The sequence below is a fragment of the Phalacrocorax aristotelis genome, chromosome 1, assembly GCF_949628215.1.
Source record: "Phalacrocorax aristotelis chromosome 1, bGulAri2.1, whole genome shotgun sequence".
Lineage (NCBI taxonomy): Eukaryota > Metazoa > Chordata > Aves > Suliformes > Phalacrocoracidae > Phalacrocorax > Phalacrocorax aristotelis.
In genome coordinates this window covers 117,624,990-117,645,280 of record NC_134276.1, presented here as the reverse complement: position 1 = coordinate 117,645,280, position 20,291 = coordinate 117,624,990, and the positions used below count along the sequence as shown (strand labels likewise).

Below are 20,291 nucleotides of genomic sequence, written 5' to 3'. Positions count from 1 at the left end.
ATCTTAAGGATGTGACAAAAGGCACATTGGCCCTGACCCAAAGGCTATTCTTCCCCAGCCAAATTTCAAGGTTCTGTTCTAACACATGAAGAAATTACAGAAAAGCCAGCTAACATTTTTCTTTAATGTTGAGAAGTGATGCATTCTCCCTTTGCCTTGTTCTTCAGAACTGTTGTGAGAGCCTGAATTCAATCTAAAACAGAAACAAGACCAGCCAGTTGCCCACCTCTGCCAGGGAAAATTTCAACCCAAAAATAAATTACGAAGTTAGAGATGCCAAAGGTATGTTCTGCCAGGAAAAAGTGAGACTACTTACGGAGAATTAGCGCCACCATACCTTCTGTAATATCAGAAATATTACAGACAGAGGAATTGAGGAAGGGGAATCTTATATTCCAAGTGTGGGTATTGCTCTGATACAGTAGGTGTGAATAATGCCCTGCATACAGTAGGGTTAAGGCAAAAGTGTTCCCAAGTCTCTAAAAAACAGTAGGTGTGGGGGGTGGTTTGTTTGGGGTTTGTTTTTTTGTTTTTGTTTTTTAATTCCTGAAAACTGGTAAAGAAATTTTACTTTTAATATCCATTCAATTCCACCAGAAAATACCTGTTCACCAATTCATAATTTCTTACCTGTGTTCCCATCCCCACTCTCCATTGATGGTTTACTGGTTTCTGACGGATTGTTCATTCTTGAGTCTGCATTAAAACAGAAATAAAGATAAAATCATTTAAAAATAAATCCAAATATATGTATACCTTCTTGTCCAAGAGAAGTACAGAACATCAGGAATTGAATATGTATTTCACCCTAATTCAGATTATAACATAGAAAGAACCATCAGAAGTAGAACACAGTACTGAATCTTCCAGGTAAATATTGTTTAAAAATTTTGTATGCCATTATTCCCATATGTGAAAACATGGCGTTATGGGAATAAAACACAGCATGCTGGAGGGCAAGGATAGGTAGGAACTTAATTTTCAGTACAGTGAAAGTCATAGAAGAAAAAAAAAAAGGGGGGGGGTGAACAATGACTACATCAAGATTCAAAAACATTAAGTCTGACCACCAAGGCCTACATTATTCTTGTGTTGGTTCCACCCCCACCCACGCCAAGAGAAAGGAAATTCAGTCATTATAATTAGATGCCATTTTTCTAATATTTCATTTTTATTTTACAGGAATGCCACTGATATTATTTTATATTTCCTCTATATATATACACATGCAAAACCATATAAATATAAAATAATTCCTTTTTCTCCTCCCTTTGGGTGAATCTATTGAAAAGTCTGCTCTTGATTTCAAAGCTTATCAGCTGAATATAGTGCAACGCAGAGGGCCTCCCCAGATGGCAGACAGAGAATATAGTTTCCTTATATAGGAATCCATACAGCTGTTCTGTGTACAGCATCAGCTCTCCAGCTTATTGCCTCCTCATTCCTTGCTACCGACCTCAGTGTGCCACATTATCACAAACCAAATTACAAAAAGAATCTCAAGACAGACCAGTTCATAAAATGAAGCGTAAGCAAATCCTTAAGCACATTCTTCCATTCCCATAACCAGTTAAATGCAAGTTCAATGAGCTCAAAATGAACCCTTTACTCCAGAATATTCTCTTGCTAGGTGCTTAAAAGGTTACCTCTGTCATGTACTTTCATCAAAGCAGTGATTTCCAAAACACCAACTGGCTGAAGAAGAATACAGTAACAACATTAACTGCTGCATCTTTTCCCCAGCTATTTCCAAGAATGCCCAGACACTTCACTACTTGGCAGTCTATGAGAGCTGGAAATGAGAAGCTGGGCTATTGCTGTGTGCTTTCACCTGCTACTGCCCAGAGAGATCAGTGGCACCCCCAGGCTATCAGAACCAGGAGCTACAGCAGCAGCGGAACACAAGCACAAGCCAACGAAGCACGTGGGCAGGGCCCAAATGAAAACAGGAGTCACAATGAAGCCTGAGTGGGAAGAGGAGGGAACTAGTTAGAAATGCAGCGTGTGCAAGAGAAAAGGTAAGAGACATCAGCCTTGGAAAAACTCCAATAAGCAGTTTGGAAACACAATTTAAGATGCATCAATATTTTTAAAACACATGTAATCTTCCATGTAAACAACTGCTGCAGTTGAATGCAGCAATGCCTAGAAAACCCAGAGGATGGTAAAAAACAGGAATCTTCCCTCAACAAGTGACTTCAACCTCTCCAGAGCATCAGCTATTCTCAGAGAGTTCCTATGCTTATGCTTAAATATTTCAAATGTCAGCCACGTGTCAGAGAGATCTGAACTATCAATGTTACTCTTAGTATAACGGCAGACATGCATTATACTGCTTTTTGGAAGGGGGTGTGAGAGGGAGAAACTTTCCAGCTGAGCACTGCTGGCCCACGCTTCAGCAAAATGCTGCAAGTTTTGGCCCGTTTTTCACAACCTCTGCTCAGAAGATTCACAGTCTTGAAAGACAGAGCTCTGCTAAGATTGCAGACAGAACCTACTGCTTCCCAGCTCCTTATTTTGTCATTTTCCACCTTTGGGTAGTACGATCCACACTCTGCAAACAACACCGGTTCCACTGCCTGCACAGAAATGTTTGTCCTTGATGTGCCACTCCCTGCTGATAGATCTGCATGTAAAACAAATACAAGTATCTTTCTATCTGTAAGTCTGTATTGACTTAAGTCATGTCGTTTGTCTTTTTGTTTATTTGTTTGAGTTTATTGTTTTGGCAACAGCACATTTATTTAAAGATTATAGGCAACACTTGTTTGATAAACAGCATTAGTTCATTCCCTGACACACAGCTGGCTACTGAAATTAATTTAGGTTCAAAGAACACTGAATGGGAGACTTCTCTTTGGATGCAAACGTAAAGAGTCCTCATCCAACAGGCAAATAAGCAAAGAGGGCTTTGAAGTCCAATACATTGGGTTGTGGAAACTAGGCTAACTCATGGGGCTATTGGTCCTAGGATGTATTTTTTAAGCCCAGAGCACGAGAATAGCCTGAGCTTGTGATAGCACGGACCACAGAAGGGATGAACACAGGTTGAGACAATCATCTCAATAACATGAGATCCGTTCACTGAAGCACTTCAGAAAGCTCTTGAAGAAAAACAACACAGGACCTCCTGGGCCAGTTTCTGTAAGAAACTGAAGTATTAGGGCCACCGTTCAGGATACTAACGGTAGAACAAACAAACTAAACCTGGAGGGGACACAACTGTCCTGCGCACAGAATTCCAAGCAACGTAGTGACTGTTCCCTCTGTATGAGGGCGCTCACACAAAAAACCTTCCTGCATGACCAGCAAGTTTGCTCCAGACAAAGTTTTAACTGTGGAGACCTCTTTTCATAAAGCAACCAAGACATGTTCTTCTCTCAGCCTATGCTGCAAAATAAATCCTTTTAGAGGTTTTCAGTGTTTCCCAGTACTAGACATACACATAAAGTTTACTCCAACTCCTGAAAGCATGTCTAAATGAAGATTATTTTATTGTAAAGGTTCATCCCTAACAAAGACCTCAAACATTGCTATTACAAAAAAAAATGTAGCAAGTTGGATTGAGAAACATCTTTCTGGTACTGCTCAGGTTCAAACGAAGGATACCATCCATTATTTCACCAGCTGACTATTTCTTGTTCAATCTGTGGGCCTTCTGCATGTAAAGCATCAAGAACAATGCCGCTATTTCCATTGCAAATGGTATGACATACATCTGAAGCACAAAACTGCTACCAGCAAAACAGACGTGTATCCACTGGATATTAAACCTACAGATTCACTGTACATCACATAAAAAGATTATTTGGTTTATACATGCTCATACAATTTTTTGCTTTAAAGTTAAAAGAATAAACAAATGAAGTGGGCTAAAATAAAATAAACCATAATGCCTTCACCTTTTCTTTTTCCTTTAGATCTTACTCAGGTTTTAAATAAAGGCCCTGGGCTACAACTTCTGCCAACATTATCTAAAAACAAACTCCACAGAAGGAAGGATCGAAAGCAGCAGGTGCATGATTGAGATTAAACTCTCAGGAGTGAATACATTCAGTACTGCTGCTACACTAGCAGGGCTGAGGGTGTCCAAGTCAATGCTGCACCAGGCTTACACACCCTCAGTAACATTTCAAAAGGTGTTCAGAAGAAAGAAGTGGACACCTGGAGCATTAGGGACTGTACGTAGCTAGTAAAACACAGAAAATGTTAACATGGAAGATATCATTAACTATTTCCTTTCACCCATTAAAGTGAAACTGCCTAATACTCCAGCAGCAGCAAAAATGATTCACTGATGCGTATGGAAAAACCAAAGTTCAATGTGAGTGAAAACATGCTGAGAATTCACTAGAAATTAATCTTCAAAAAACTACTTCAGATTCAAAAACAAATATTCAGATGTCTGCTCTAAAATTTGCCATCCAAAAATATATTCCCTTACTGTGACATATAAGTTCTTACATGAACTTATAAAATGGAATCAAAATAATTGTTAAGAAAAAAAATCTATACGTTGAGCTTTGGGGAAAGGGCCTTGAAAATAAATAAAACCTGTTGTAAAACTGGGATGATCCGTTATTACAAATAACTTTTAAAGACATGAAGAAGAAATTACAGCATGTCTATTCGGCAGCCCTGATGGAATCTCGGCACAGGAAACACATTGTCCCAGTAACCTTAGGCACAGCTTGCAATGGTATCAATGGCAACCACTGTGGACTCCACCTTATTTTCTATTACACAAGAACCTTGCTATTTCATTAAAAATACACAGACATAGTATACATTCTGTTGGGGAATGGCTCAATACAGCTACTAAATTCTTTGAGACTGGGACTCCCTCTCATTCATTTTATTGCTTTAAAATTCATAACACATGGATACGCAAGTCCAGTGTTTGTTAGAAGCCAAATGCTTCTCAGATTGAATTCCTAAAAGCAAAAGGTCTGTATTAATATCATCCAAGCCTAGCAGCAAGTCTCTCCAGCGCAGAGGAAACGAGTTCTCCTAGAGTGAGGGAAAGGAGGAGGAAAAAAACAAACCATGTATTTCCCTGGTACAGATCCATCTACCAGGCAGCTATTTGCTACTGATTCACTGGTGAGCTTCAGCCTTACAAATACCTTCTCTAGCCTCTGCATATGTGATTAAGCCTCTATGCATAGTCAACCTCACAGCCCCTATTTCCATATTAAACACTTATAAGAAAGAGCTGAGCTGGTACCCACCTAGAACGTAGTCGCTGCAGTCCAGCATTGCTGTGGTATCCTCTACAGGTTCAGATAGTCCAAGGAAAGGGAGAATGGCAATTTCTATCAAATCTACACTACTGCTCTCGATCGAACAAGAAAGGGAATGGGGAGGTGGGGGAAGAAATACAACTTCAGTTACACCATAGCAATCTTCAACTGAACAGGGAAACTTCAGTTGCTCAGTGGAGTTTTAGTCTCTCCTACTAGCTGTGTCTGACATTGTCAAGGCGACTGAAGCGTGAAAAGTTCCCCTTTTTGTAATAAAATAGAAACAAAGATTGCAGCTGGCAGTTTCCATAATGAAGCTTAATCAGTATGCGCCTGATTAGGGCCTTATGCAAATCTCCCCTCGTTAGCACAGCAGCCAGCACTTTGAAGTCCATGAACAATTCATTTGCAGAGTACACTGAAAGCGCTCCCTGCATAATTTAAATCACGGTATAAATATTTATCAGCTCATTTGCATATTAATTGGCAGTGCATGAAGGGAAAAATTATCTCCCAAGTGCCAGCATAATAATTAGGGAACAAAATGAATTTTCTTCCAATAGCTTGGCTTCTCAGCCCTAACTCAAGCACAGTACCACAGGGGAGCAGGCAGGGGAAGAGACAGAGTTCTGTTCAAATGCCACTGAAATGACACGTACAAATTAGAAACAACTCTACAGACTTAAGCACCTTTAATCTTATTCCTGCTGGCAACAATAACTTCAGTAATAAAGGGGATTTGGAAAAAGCTTTCTACACAATCCAAATAATCCCACAAAAACAATTAGCAAGGTAGAAGCTGAACACAAAGCTGCCAGACCGGTGCTTGCACATCTGCGTGGTGATTTCTGCATCTGAACACGAACTGTCACAAGAAGGTCCTGGGCAGGAAGGAGAGTACCACCAGGGCAAGGAAGCGGCACGATTCCCTTTAAATGGCTAAAGAGCTTGGTGATTCATTATCAGGTAATCCCTTTGCCACGGCCAACTTAACAGCAGTGGATATGTCAAGTATTGTGTAACATTTGACACACGCTAATCTATCCCAAGTGAAATCAAAATAGATTTATTCTTTTGCTTTCCAGTGACTTCCAAGAAAAAAAACAGAAATCTATTATTAATCCCTTCTGCAAGCGTACTCAATATAGCTAAATAAAGCTTACTGCAGAGCTATGGTTTTTGAAAGGAGACACTTTACACCCAAGTTGCATCTTTGAACCACTCAATGATAACCAGAGCACACTTGCTGCTGGGAAGAGGCTTTGGTCCATGGAAGAATCCATCTTCCTTTCCAGAAGTGGCCCACAGAACTAAGTGTGCTGATGACCTGTGAGGCTAGATTAAACCATTTCAAGTGGTTTACAACTCAAATACTAATATCCTAAATGGCAAGACCATTTATATAAAAATTTAAGTGCAATGTGGACATAGCAATATTTAATATTCCTTATTCGGATCTGTAAAAGATAATGTGATGACGCAGGTGACTACAGAGTTGAGCCACCCACTTCCAGATGTTAATGCTAATTTAAAGAGTAAGTTGGGTTTTTTTCTTTTTTTTTTTCCTTTAAGAAAAATCTAGCTGTACTTTTCTTCTCATTTCTGAAGTGAATTCAAGCACCGCCTCTCCAAACAAGAGGGAGTGAGAGAAAAGGGACTTCTCAATCATCCAGTACTGACTGGAATTTATTTCCACGCTTGACCTCTTCTTCTGTTCAGGTTCATATCTCTACTTACCACAAGATGTTCCCTGCTATATATTTAACATGAGCGATCTACACTTGAAAAAGATTGCAATAAGGGAAGGTGCTCCCAACTGCAGGGAAACCACTGTGTCTACTGAACAGGTTTTCCTAATACCTTGTTTCCAGCTTGGTTTTCTACTCCTTCACATGTCCCAGTAAGACCTCCGAGGCACATCTCCATGGTTTGCAGACCCTCATAAACTTCACTCTTCCACACATGCTTTTGGACTGCACTGGGAGATAATCCCTTCGCTTCATCAGAAGACTCTAGAGACAAACAGTGCAACAAGCCAAGCACTTCACAAAGCAAGTGCCATTTTAAATAGTGGCTGAGCTGAGGCAGCCAGTAGCATAGTAAGAGGACAGCAGTGTTATCTTTAGGATCCTTCTCAAATGAGAGTCTGTGTCAAGCTGGTGGAACACAGGTGCAGCATCAAAAGCACACGACTGCAGGAAGTGACCGTTAAAAGCAGGCACGTGTGTAGTGATGGATGACTTATCAAACAACAGAACAAGCAAACAACAAATAAAGGCCAGGGAAGGATGTACCTGAAGCAGTGTTAGCAGGTGTGCTGCTGGTGGTCCACGGTGCTACTCATCGTCCATACTATCAACATTGCATTGACAGCTAAGTTTTCTTCCCACTCCTGACTGTGCCAACCAATTTGCCCTACAAACACCAAACCCCACACAAACGATCATTTGAACCGTAACTTCCACTAACCTACTAAATGAAATAAAACCTTATACCATCAACTTTTCAAACTAACAGGTGGGGGCGGGGGGGGGGGGGGGGGGGGGGGAGGGGCGGAAAATACCATTCTTCCAGTGACCACTTCATTGTTTGACAATTCTTTTGACAATTTTATCTTCCCTTTTGTGAAAGTTCTTAACCAATGGCAGAATATGCTAGTTTAACTTTCTGTTTAGGTTCTGCCATGTCATTGGCTGCTTTTTTCCTTCTGGATCCTTACGTTAGAAGTTACTTAACACCCGGAACCAAAGTCATACTTCTGGTACTGGTATTTAAGCAAAATACCACTCTGGGCTTTGCACACACTGTTCCATTTCTCCTCCAAAGGCACCTCTAACAAAAGAAAGTGGTGCACCTTGTGATCATCAGTGCAAAAGACTCTCCCTATGCTGTGCAACTATAGCCATCTCAACAATTGTTTTTCTCCTCTCCACCCAATTCTATGATTCTTTCATTGATGATTTTCCCCACACAATTCTATTCATACTTCTCCTTAAAACCAAAGGAACTAAGCCACTAGCATGGATCCAGGTATGATAAAGGCAGATGTTCTTCACTCAAACACTTCAGAGTCTGCAGATAAGACTTCAGGAGACTTTTTCTACCCAATTCTCTTCTTCTCTTCACTCTTTACGTATCTTACATACCTTCCCATTTCAAATGAATGCTTTTGTTTTGCTGTTTGTCTCATCAATATGTCACTTTATTTACTCTGTTCTAATAATTATACCTGATACTTTGATACTTTACTTTTTGGAAAGGAAACCTCATTTTCCCCTGCAGGTTAAGCAGTTCCTTGTTAGACCTCCTTCTGTGTCTTCTCATTTATATCTCCTCCTGGATTTTTTTCCCATTTATTATGCCCAACTGACTGACTAAACTCCATAAAATTATTCCCCAATGTCATCTATTGTGAATGAGTCTTATAGATACTAAAAGTTGTTAGAAACTAGGGGGAAAGGATGTTTCAACCTTGATCTTCAGATGGCTGGTTGGTCTGTTTTGGTTTTTGTTTTTTTTTGTTGTTGTTTTTTTTTAACAATACAAACGAGGCAGAATTAAAGGGATAAAGGGCAAAGTTATTATCAATGTTATTCTATTCAATATCTTTACAGTGGAAAAGAACCTTCATTTTTATATAGATATGTTTCCATATATTAGTGAAATGTCATTTACTACATGCTTTCAATGACAGCTAGGAAATTTCAGCCACTTGCTAGATCTGTGACAAGCATGACCTCTGTAAACTTTGCGGGCATGCTTTCTCATAAAACATGGCAAGGTTACACAACAAGCCAACAACTCATTATTTGCCTTTTGAACAGGGTACAAGGAAAGGAAAGACAGTATTAATTGTAACATATTCACATACTGTCTTCATTAGTGTATCAGTGTCTAGCATATTTTATCCTGAAGAACCACTGAAGCAAACTGGCCACCACAGCTTGGGAAACAGTGCATGACTAAGCACAACATCAATGTAACTCTGGCAACACTCAGAGTAAGGCTGTTTCTATATGTCACACCAGCCAAGACCTTAGATACAGCTAGCCCTAAACTGACATTGCACAGAGCTACTACATTTTAACTCAAGACATTTCCAAGTCTGCATTCCACAAGCTAAATGAAACCTAATAAAAATTCCATCAAGCAGAACACTCCAATGTGCTATAAAAAAATTATAAAAATCACATACTTCAACGAAATAAACTGTTATTAAAGTTGGCACAACCCTCTTAGAGTCATTACAAACAGACAGACAGACACCTGTTCATAGTTAGGGCTGCAAACTAAGCTCTAATTTTAGCCACCACCTTTGACTTTGGCTAACAAAATTGATTTTATCTGAAAATTGCTAAGTTTGCTCTGAAAGCTGAAAAGCAGTTGCCTGGAAAAGTCAAATAAAATTGCCCTGTTTTAGAATTACTGGTCATTACGTAATTGCTATGAATGGGAATTTTAGTCCACATCTAACTTTACTTCCCCCTCACAAACTCAAATCATAACTATTCTTTCAAACTTTCTATTGCACAAAGTGGCTTTCAAAATTCTTTTGTATACCTTTTTGAAGAAAATTAAGTATGCAGACAGCTAAGCAGGAATGCTAATTCATCTTATCAGTGCAGGGCAGCAGACACTCATAAGCACCTGACACACTAACATAAAGGAGTTTATTTGTGGGTTTGTTTTTTTAAGTCTCACTTATTTTTGTCCACAGAAGGTGGCTATCATGGTTTAAGTATTTTTTTACTAGTAAGAGAACTGTGGTCATGACAAATGCACAGTACAGTACCACCGGGGGGGGGGGGGGGGGGGAAATGGGGAGAGTGACACGAGGTGGGGGAGGAGAGAAAAGAAAATAAATAGCCTCATTCAAAAATCACAGCTTTCACGAGCAAACAGACTTATTTGAAACTCATGGCTAATTCTATCACTCTGGTGCATCACCTGAACAGTTTTGCCATTCCCTTATGGCCTACAAGCCATAGCACATAAGAAAGGATCCATATTATATTTACATTTTTTATATTTAGATAAAAGGTTTTTTTTAAATTCTGTTGTTTTCTTTTTAAAAGCAAAGTATATAAATTCAGCGCAGTCAACCCTTGTTGTTCAAAACTACAACTTTGACCCATGAAACCATCATAACATTTACTTTGACATCATGGATTATGTTGAAGTGTAGCAAACGTTAGGTCTTTACATCTCCTGATTTAAGCACTAATGTTTCACTCATGTTTTCAAGGTTTTCATCACTATATCATAATAGCTGGCGACCATTTTATTTATTTACAGGCACCAAGCACTACATCATAAGCACTGACTCCAAGAACTTCATTCAAAAAGCCAACCCAAACTGTCACACATTTGATAACAAATTTTTGTTAACTAAATTTATTTAACTAATGCTAATTAAATAAGTAGTTAAAATAAATTAGGACCTGCCAGAGAGTTGATGCACAGCAATATTTTTTTAGTATTTGCAGCAGGGCACGCATCTCCTTTCAATTTAACAAGAAGTTAGCACACAAAATGAGCAAGTCATGCTTTGATTCCACCACAGCAGAGGTATGGTTCTATACCGTTACATATTCATTGCTCTAGTGAACTTGCACATGAAAAGTAGTATCCAAAGTTAAACAGGAAATTTTTTTAAACACACACATAAATTTAAAATGTAAATATTTTAAGGGAGACACCTTTTTGAGGTTTTATCCACATATATGTGGGTCTCATCTTCCTTTGAAATTACTGGTTTGTCAAATCTGAAATACTTCACACTGACAAGCATTGACCACCTGGAGCTAATGCATATTGTTTTATTATAAACAGCTCTTAGATTTCATTACTTTTACAAGACTTGCATGCCTCACACTGCTTTTCAAAAAATACTGCAGGACATAAGGTAGAGAAAGACTGAAATGAAGGCTGATGTGAAGTTACATGAACATAACACTAGGGAGGGCTGAAGAACATAATCAGTAAAACTTCAAAATTTATCAGAATAAGGGGGAAAAAAGGCAACCTAAGGGCACAGGTCTACATAACAGCAGTACTGAAACAAACAACAACAACAACAAAAAAAAACAAATCCACCACCTTGAAAGCTTGCAAGCTTTTATGGGATGCTGCAGCTTGAGGCAGCTGGAGAACCTGGAGCACCGCCAGGCACCAGCCACCATGAGGAGCAGGTGACCCCAGAATTCCCCTGGCAGGAAACGCCAGTCCATGCTAACATATCCCTTGGACCTAAAGTGGTCATCTCTTACTAGTTGTGTGCTGGGAACACATATTCCACACATGCAGTGGCTACTGAAATTGTACCCACATTAAAATGGAAAAGGTAAAGGCAGCAGTTCATGCTACCAAAACCTCAAGCAATGAAGATGGCATAAATATTGTTAGTTTAAAATTGTTATTGCAATACACATTAAAAATACTAAGTATTTGAGTAAAATAAACATTCTCTAATAGGTAAATCAGAACACAATCGATCTGACAGCATATGAAGGCTACTTAAGCCAAGCTCAAATATTGAACGGCAGTATTTGTTTTAGCAGTTCTATGACCTTTTACATTTTGGAAACATCACGGTACGTGCATTCGAAAAGCATTAGATTTGCCTCCCCATGTCTAGCCATGTAACAGGGACAGGCCCTCAGAGCTTAAAAATTTTATTTTTAAGATCACCTGTAAATCAAAACAAATGCCTTATGCAAACCCACTGTTTCTGTGTTCTCCACTTTGCCAAAGTAGTAATTACTAGTCTATCCTAGTGAATAGGGGCTCTACAAAGACTAGACTAAATCAGTATATGACTTAACCATACAATTCAGTTCAACTCAAACCCGAGTGTCCACGCCACTTGTCATTAAATACACTACAGGTCACTCTCAAAATACATAAGTCAAAGTCACAGGTTTAAGTTTCTTGTGATTTCTGCTGGAGCTAACTGGATACATCAAGATCTACAGCAGAGATAGTATTTAGTTCTAGTTAGCATTAAAGTGCTTGACAAACAAATGAATAGAAAAAAGCACATGCAAAACCTCTACAGTTCATGGTATGAATCAAAGTTGCACTGCTGTTACCACCATCCTTTGCAGAAACTGCTGTTGCTTTCTCTTCCTTAATAACTATCTCAAATCTGAAGGAGGATATTGCTTTAATGCCCTCAGCACACTGATCCAGACACTATTAACACCTGTAGGAACCACAAGACATGTCATGGGAATGCTTCTTTCTGAAGCTTAAATTATTTGATCTCAAAGAGGAAAAGGCCAAATTCCAGACAAGCTGCTCTGTATGTTACAAATTGAACAAAAAATTGCCAGATGCAAGATCTGAAGAAAGAAACAGAGTTATTCACACTGCAGACACTGATTCCATCCATCAGCACACCTATCCAAGTATCTATCATTTTGGATGGTCAGAGCTAAAAAAAAAAACAAATGCAAAGCTCCCAGGCACCTGGGTCTTTAATTTATGACAATTTAGGAACAGTAGAAAGTGAAAACCACAGTGTAGCTACACATATAAGTATTACCTACATGAGCTTTTCCAGGAAATGCTCACAAGCAGAGTTTTGCCCGTTTTAGCAGCCAGGCTATGCCAAAGCAGAAAAGGCATTGATTAGCTTTTCCAGGAAACAACCACAAGAACAGGTTTACTAGCAGCAATGCTGAAGTGCATGCAGTATGACTACCACCTGTGGCTGTGTTTGCAGAGGATTTGTGGGGAAGACATGCACATTTTATTTGCAGGTCCACAGACACACAACACTGAAGACATTCCTGTCTTGGTTATTTCTCCAACAAACCGGAGCACAGATAAAGTCTTCTGCACTGCCCTACTTTCTGTAACTTATTTTGACTGGAAGTGTTAGGTTGAGATCCAAAGCTCTCTCAAAAGCAATTCTTGATCTAGACACAAATTACAGGGTAAAAGTAGTCAACTGAAATAATTAGGTCAAAAGGCCTAACAAAAGAATTTTTTTAAGTGATACCCAGAATACTTTAATTCTTAGTTGCTAATTCCTCAATAAAACACAAGTTTTATACATGTGTATCTCACTGTTTTCACAGAGAAACCAACAATTAAAAATAGGACACTTAGGGCCCTGTCAGTACTATGGCCATGGGCCATGAATGCTGAGTCAGCAAAAAGCCAGCAGGATCATGAGTAGCTGCAGCCCCGCTCAGCCCCACTGCTATAGTGCCTGGCTCTCCTGTGCTGCCACATACAGAATTATGAAAGAGAACTGATCTGTGTTAAAACTACTCTACCCATGAGGAGAAAATACTAACTCAAATCAGTTTCTTAATCCAAGGGGAGAAATGTTTACCTTGTTGAAGCACAAAGGCAGCAGGAGACAGGAACAAACAACTGGGCAAGACTTTCAGCAGCAGTATTACCTTAAAACTTTTATTGTCTACAGCTTAAATCCACTTGTATGCTACACCTACATCTTATGAACCCTGTCAGACAACTTATGTGACAAATAGAAGAAATTAAAATCTCACAACAACTATTTATTTCCTCTTTGGGACACTGACTCTCAGCCATAATGTTGAAAACTCGTATCAATTAGCATACTTACATATGCACCTCCAATTCCACTCTTGAGAATACTCTTGATTTCTGGCCTCTTCACACACACCATTTCCATGCTCAAAAACGGAAATGTGATTCCTACAATCACTTACAATCATAGAATGATTTGGGACCTTTATAGGACATCTAGTCCAACTCCCCTGCAGTCAGCAGGGACATCTTTAACTAGATCAGGTTGCTCAGAGCCCAGCCTTCAGTGTTTCCAGGGATGGGGCATCTACCACTCCTCTGGGAAACCTGTTCCAGTGTTTCACCACCCTCACTGTAAAAAATGTCTTCCCTATATCCAGTCTAAATCTACCCTCCTTTAGTTTAACACCATTACCCCTTGTCCTGTCACAACAGGCCTTGCTAAAAAGAAAGCCTCCAGCCTTCCTATAGTCCCCCTTTAAGTACCAAAAGGCTGCAAAAAGTTCTCCCCACAGCCTTCTCTTCTCCAGGCTGAACAAGCCCAACTCTCTCAGCCTGGCCTCGTAGGAGAGGTGCTCCAGCCCTCGGATCATTTTTGTGGCCCTCCTCTGGACCTGCTCCAACAGGTCCATGTCCTTGTGCTGAGGGCTCCAGAGCTGGACGCAGCACTTCAGGTAGGGTCTCACCAGAGCAGAGTAGAGGGGTAGAATCATCTCCCTCGACCTGCTGGCCACCCTTCTTTTGATGCAGCCCAGGATATGGTTGGCCTTCTGGGCTCAAGCACACATTGTTGGCTCGTGTCCAGCTTTTCGTCCGCCAGCACCCCCAAGTCCCTCTCCACATGGCTGCTCTCAATCCCTTCGTCCCCAGCCTGCATTGGTATTGGGGGTTGCCCTGACCCAGGTGTAGGACCTTGCACTTGGCCTTATTGAACCTCATGAGATTCCCACAGGCCCATCTCTCCAGCTTGTCTAGGTCTCTTTGGAGGACATCCTGTCCTTCCGGCATGTCAGCTGCACCACTCAGCTTGGTGTCATCTGCAAACTTACTGAGGGTGCAGACAATCTTGCCATGTCATTGATGAAACTGTTAAACAGCACTGGTCCCAGTATGGACCCCTGAGGGATGTCACTCATCACCAGTCTCCATCTAGACGTCAAGCCATTGACCACTACCCTCTGGATGTGACCATCCAACCAATTCCTTATCCACTGAACAGTCCACCCAAACAAATCTGTATCTCCCCAATCCCTAGAGAAGGATACTGAGGGGACCATGTCAAAGGCTTTACAAAAGTCCAGATAGATGACATTGGTTGCTTTCCCTTGTCCACTGATGCAGTCACTCCATCATAAAAAGCCACTAGGTTGGACTTATTTTCATCAAATGTGCTGAAGATGACATTAAAACTACAAGGTTTTGAAAGTAAAGAAAATGGGGAGTATTGATGAGAAACTAACAGAAGCAGCAGGAGAGTAACATCTAAAATTATACCAATAAGCAGTTTAGTATAAACCTGGCTTAAAGTACTAAACCCCAAATTCAATAAGTTGTTCACAGAAGAACTTTAAAAATAACTAGTAAAAATGCTATAATATCACAGTAGACCAAACTATAGCAAATAAACAAAAAGTGCACCTTATAAACATCTGATGCATCTACACAAAGAGCCTGTATGTTGGTCTACAGCATCATGACAGGCTGAAAACTTGAATCTTCACGGGAGTCCAATGCTCTGGTGCCATTACAACAAATCAGAACTGAAAAGGTTTACAGGTAGACAACCATCCATTAACCCTCAGAATTATTTTTATATATAAATATATATTTTTAAAAAATTATGTTGTGTAATGTTATATACATATATATATACATATATATATACATTATGACTTTACATGTTTTATCTATAAACATATACTTGATATATACTTTGTGTTTTACATAAAAATGTGTATACTGTATTATATATAGTTTTTTATATATATAAAAACAATTTTTTAAGTACTAAGGTGGTGATCTCAGATTTCTCAAAGCTTTTAAGCCTACTGTTCTGAAAACACCAAGGCAGGTTATCAGCACAGTGGACAAAATAGCGTAAAGAACAAGTCATCATACGGTGTTGTTTTAATCAGTTTTGTCCAGTTTCAGTCAAAAGGCAAGTTGATGTAGTGAGAATGAACAAGCAAGACAGACATGAAGCACTTAAGTGACAGAACACAATCATCCCCAAAAATCCAGCCACAAACAGCCTGAGAGCTGCCAGCCAACCACTGCTGTTGACTAGGATGAAAATTGTTTCACAGCTGCCTTAGGAAGTCAGACACCACTGAAAGAAGAGCAATTCGGTATTCAAGGAAAAAAAAAAAAAAAAATCAAGCGACGCTCTCCAGCAACACTCAATATTGCACTGACATTTTAATATTGCACTGTGTTGAACTAACACCCCATTTTGAAAGGGTGACCTCTATTCCATATTGCCTTCACAATCCCTCACCATTACAGAAAGATTACTCATTAAAAATGCAGAGGAAGTTAACAAATTCAGTGGGATTAACTAAGTTAGAGGCAATAATACCAGAAAAACCCTCTGTGGCATTACATTTCCAACAAGCCTCACAACATTGGCAGTATGCATGAAAAAGGCTACAAAATTCAGAACCCTGCATGAGTCTGCAAGAACCATGAATACAAGCAGCATTTCCATCCAATGTGACAGTCAAAATGACAAGCCCTTTTTTGCCTGCCTACTGGCTAGTCTACACTCCTCTTTTCTTCTTTTGAATTTTCCCCAACTTAAATTGAATGCAAATAAGCCAGGTGTGGTCCCCAGAGCAGTAATCTGCAGACAGTCCCCACCGAGTTCCCATAGCAACTTGCACAGCTGGCCACGAGAAAGAGGTTGTATCCGCTTCATATTGGCTACAGAGTTTAAACACTCAGCGAGTGAAACACCAATTACAGCATCTTGTAAAGGAAACATCTAAAAAGCACATCCATTTTTCCTTGATTAATACATGAAAATAAAACTCTGGATATGCTCCTAGTTCAGCACCTGCTCAGAATGTAAAGTGAATCTGTTATTTACAGGAGGTGATGCCTGGGAAGGAAATGGCTTCTCTCTTCTGCTGCAAGGTACTAAAGTTTAAAAAACACTACGCCATTTAGAAAACGCCTGTCATTCTGTAAAATGCAATCAAGAAGATACAGCTGAAAGGTAGAAGTCAGAAACCCAAATACAAATCCTTCCGGTCAAGTCATAAGACTCCCAACAAGACAGTACCTCTCTGATAAGTGCTTTTCAATAGTTCCAATTTTAATTGTACTCTTTCTGCATCGGCTTTCTAAGTCTCATTCTAAAAATTTAAACTGACAAGCAACTGTTCATCACATACAAATTCTATCCTTTGTTCCTTACCTACAAACACGTATCCTGCTTTCTGTTCGTCCCACTCCTTTCTGCATCCTGCACATGTAGCTCACTGCTTTCGCCTACATCCAAGCCCACAACTCTCCTCCTTTACGCTTCACACCAGCTTTCTCACTGTGTCCCCTTCTGTATCTGCTGGCTAAACAACTGGCAGAAGGCACTGGGGCTAATTTGGAATGGCAGGTGTACTGACTGGCCAGAGGCATGCACTTGTTGGTCAACTGACCAGATAAGCAATACCGATAAGGACTACACATTCTCTGCTTTTCCTGTAGCATGGCCACAAACAGGACATCTCTCCTCTGCTCAGACGGTGGTTTCAAGAACAGCCCTACAGCCTCAGGAAAAAGGGCCCATGGATCCCAGCTAATATCCTACAGCTAACCAGGAAGGAGGATCCAAAAGCTCTCAGGCAAAAGCGCAGGAACACAGATGGTACATAAGGCACTGCCCCCTCAAAATTACAACTCTCTCGTAATTTTGTAAGAGACTTTTTGGGGCGAAGGATGTTGATAAACACTAAGCAACCCTCAGCAGATTTTTCTCTCCCATGAATCCGCATCAGCATCCCATTGAACCCCTGTAAACTTTTAGGAACAAGCCAGAAACAAGGAGTCCCACAGCTTAAGTATACCTGGAAGAGCATTCTTGTTTGTTTTGTTCTGAATCTACCTTCTTCTGTAGTGCTATTGCAATTTCCCCTACTTCTTGCACAAAAAGAGACCATGAACTGTAAGTCTCTGTTCTCCTCTCCATGACACTTCACTGACTTCTGCCATATTCCCCCCGTAGCTCTATCTTTTCTAGGATGATAATCTCTAGCCTACACAATTGTTCATAAAAGTGTGAATGGCTTTGTACAATGACTCCTAATGCTGCTATTCTACATCTTTTTCATATAGGGGGAGAAGAGCAGCACAGTACAGTACCCAGGAGAAATAAGCAGTAATGGATTGTGGCACAATGCTATTTTGCTTGTATTGCTTTGCACTCTGTTCTTTTTCTGGTAAGTCCTAGCATTTGATTTGCTTTTTGACTGCTTGTTGAGCATGAAAATACAGTACCTATTTCCCTGAAAAATTATAACATGAAAGATCTACCTGGAGCGTTAACAGTGCCTATACTACTGCACATGAAGTCAGGATCCTATCTCTAACTTATTCACCAGTTTCAGGAAAACTACAGGAGCTTAGTGTCATTCAAATATCAATTTCTTCAATTTGGTTAAAATTGGCCAACTGTTTTTGAGGAAGAGCAGAAAGAAAAAGTCAGACAGAAACTACACAAACCTCTCTTTGCTTATGAAATCTGACTAACAAAAATAACATGATGTTTACCTGTTTCCAAAAGAGCAGGCGGTTGATAAGAAATAGACTCAGTATCCATCAGTTCTGCTTGTGCTGACTTTACAAAATGCCTGTCCTTGTACCTCGTTTAACCATCTCTCTGCAAGCAATCCCTGTTTTTCAAGGAGGACAAGCTCACCCAGGAGCATTCAGCTTCTAACTACCCACAAGGACACCATGCTGCTAGCTGTCTCATATGAGAATATACATTTATGTATGAAAGAGGAAATAACAGAAGCAAACAGGAGCAGTTTAATGAGCATATTGGATGCTAGCTATAAATTTTATTTACCCATCAACATATATAAGACATTGTACACCTGTGAGCTTTATCCATTACCCTACCTGTGGGAACTAGCCTTAATCCATCACTAACTTGAAAGCTGCTCATTTGCTTACAAAGTTTTAGTTCTAGTTTTCTTCTCTACCCTTTCTGCATTCCCCTCCAAATTTCCTTTCAGACTAATCAGCAGCACTTCAAAGAAACAGCTGAGCTGGTAGCATTAAAATGACCAGGGAAACACACAAAGATTTAACAGGGCACAACCACTGAGCAAGTGAAACATACCATTTAGTGTTAAAAATGATGACTGTAAGCCCACTTAGTTGAAAAAAATTCACAATTCATTAGAAGGAAAAAAATTAGTATTCCCCTATAGGCCTGGCATAATTTGCACTTTAAAAACTACACCACAATAACATTAATAGTCCATCGCATGTTAATAAAAGCCAAAGAATTAAAAACCAAAGGCTCTTGGTCTATATTACAAGAAAGAAATGAAATCGACATACAGGTGGAAGAGTCTAGAATTTGAGAAGCTGAAGAGGTTTTGCATTGGAAGTGAACATGTCATTTTGAAAGAATTTCAAGTGTAGTACCAGCTAATACTGGTATAACAAATAAATATTTCATGTCAGGTGTTACGGAGGAGGCACTCCAAACACAAATATGCACGCGCACACACTCTTACTCATACATATCTTCAATGCCACCAAAGAGGCAGGTTTTGTACATCTCAAAAATACAGAAGACTTAAGCACGTATTGATTCTGTCCTCTACAGCTCTGATCTTTGCTGTGGTGGTTTCTATCTGTGCACTTGATGCATGCCAAGGACAAACTTAAAATGAAATTGTCCATATGTAATTAGAACGTCATTTGGTCAGACCAGCACTAACCCTACACATGGTACTTGCTTATGAACAACTCAAATGTGGGATGGAGGGGAAAAGAGAAGGAGGAGAAGGTAACAGGAAGGAGTGAAGGTTCTGACTTCTGAAGAGGAGACTTGGAGATGAGCGTGGCACTTTTGTAATAAAAAGAGGCTGTTACGCTCGCCTGCGTAACATAGTCCTCAACCTCCAGGTGATGGATTAGATTAACAACACTGTATTCTGATTAACACACTCCAAGAGATGGAGCTATACAATTTTCTCAGCTATAGCTGTTAATATGAAGTCCCTTTTTAATATGTATACATTATGCTTTAAGACTGAAATCACCTAGGATCAGTTTCCAGCAACTGGATCTTGGTATGCACCTTCGGCTGGTTAAAGAGGCTTCTTTAAACAGAAGGCCCCTTATGTACTGTGAGCAAGAGACTGTTCACTTGGTCTAACTTAGTTTAACCAAGGATTCTGAATTTTAAATTCAGTTTGACAGCCTTTTCACACTCTGAATCCACCACGACTCTTCTCAGAAACTTCTTTGGCTTTGTCAGCGACTTTTCTCAAGTTACAAGTTTCCTAG

At 39.8% G+C, this 20,291-nt stretch overlaps 1 protein-coding gene across 6 annotated transcripts in view; it reads right to left on the bottom strand.

The window, feature by feature from the left end:
- The window catches only part of POU2F1 (POU class 2 homeobox 1), a 121,767-nt gene that overhangs the window by 56,396 nt on the left and 45,080 nt on the right, over window positions 1-20,291 (bottom strand). For 5 of the 6 annotated variants that reach the window (XM_075103049.1, XM_075103058.1, XM_075103076.1 and 2 more), the window contains exon 2: window positions 631-696. In XM_075103049.1, the coding sequence (XP_074959150.1) occupies window positions 631-696 (66 nt within the window). Of the gene's footprint in view, window positions 1-630; window positions 697-7,103; window positions 7,226-20,291 lie in introns of those variants that run through there. The other variant, XM_075103067.1, reaches the window with a different exon arrangement.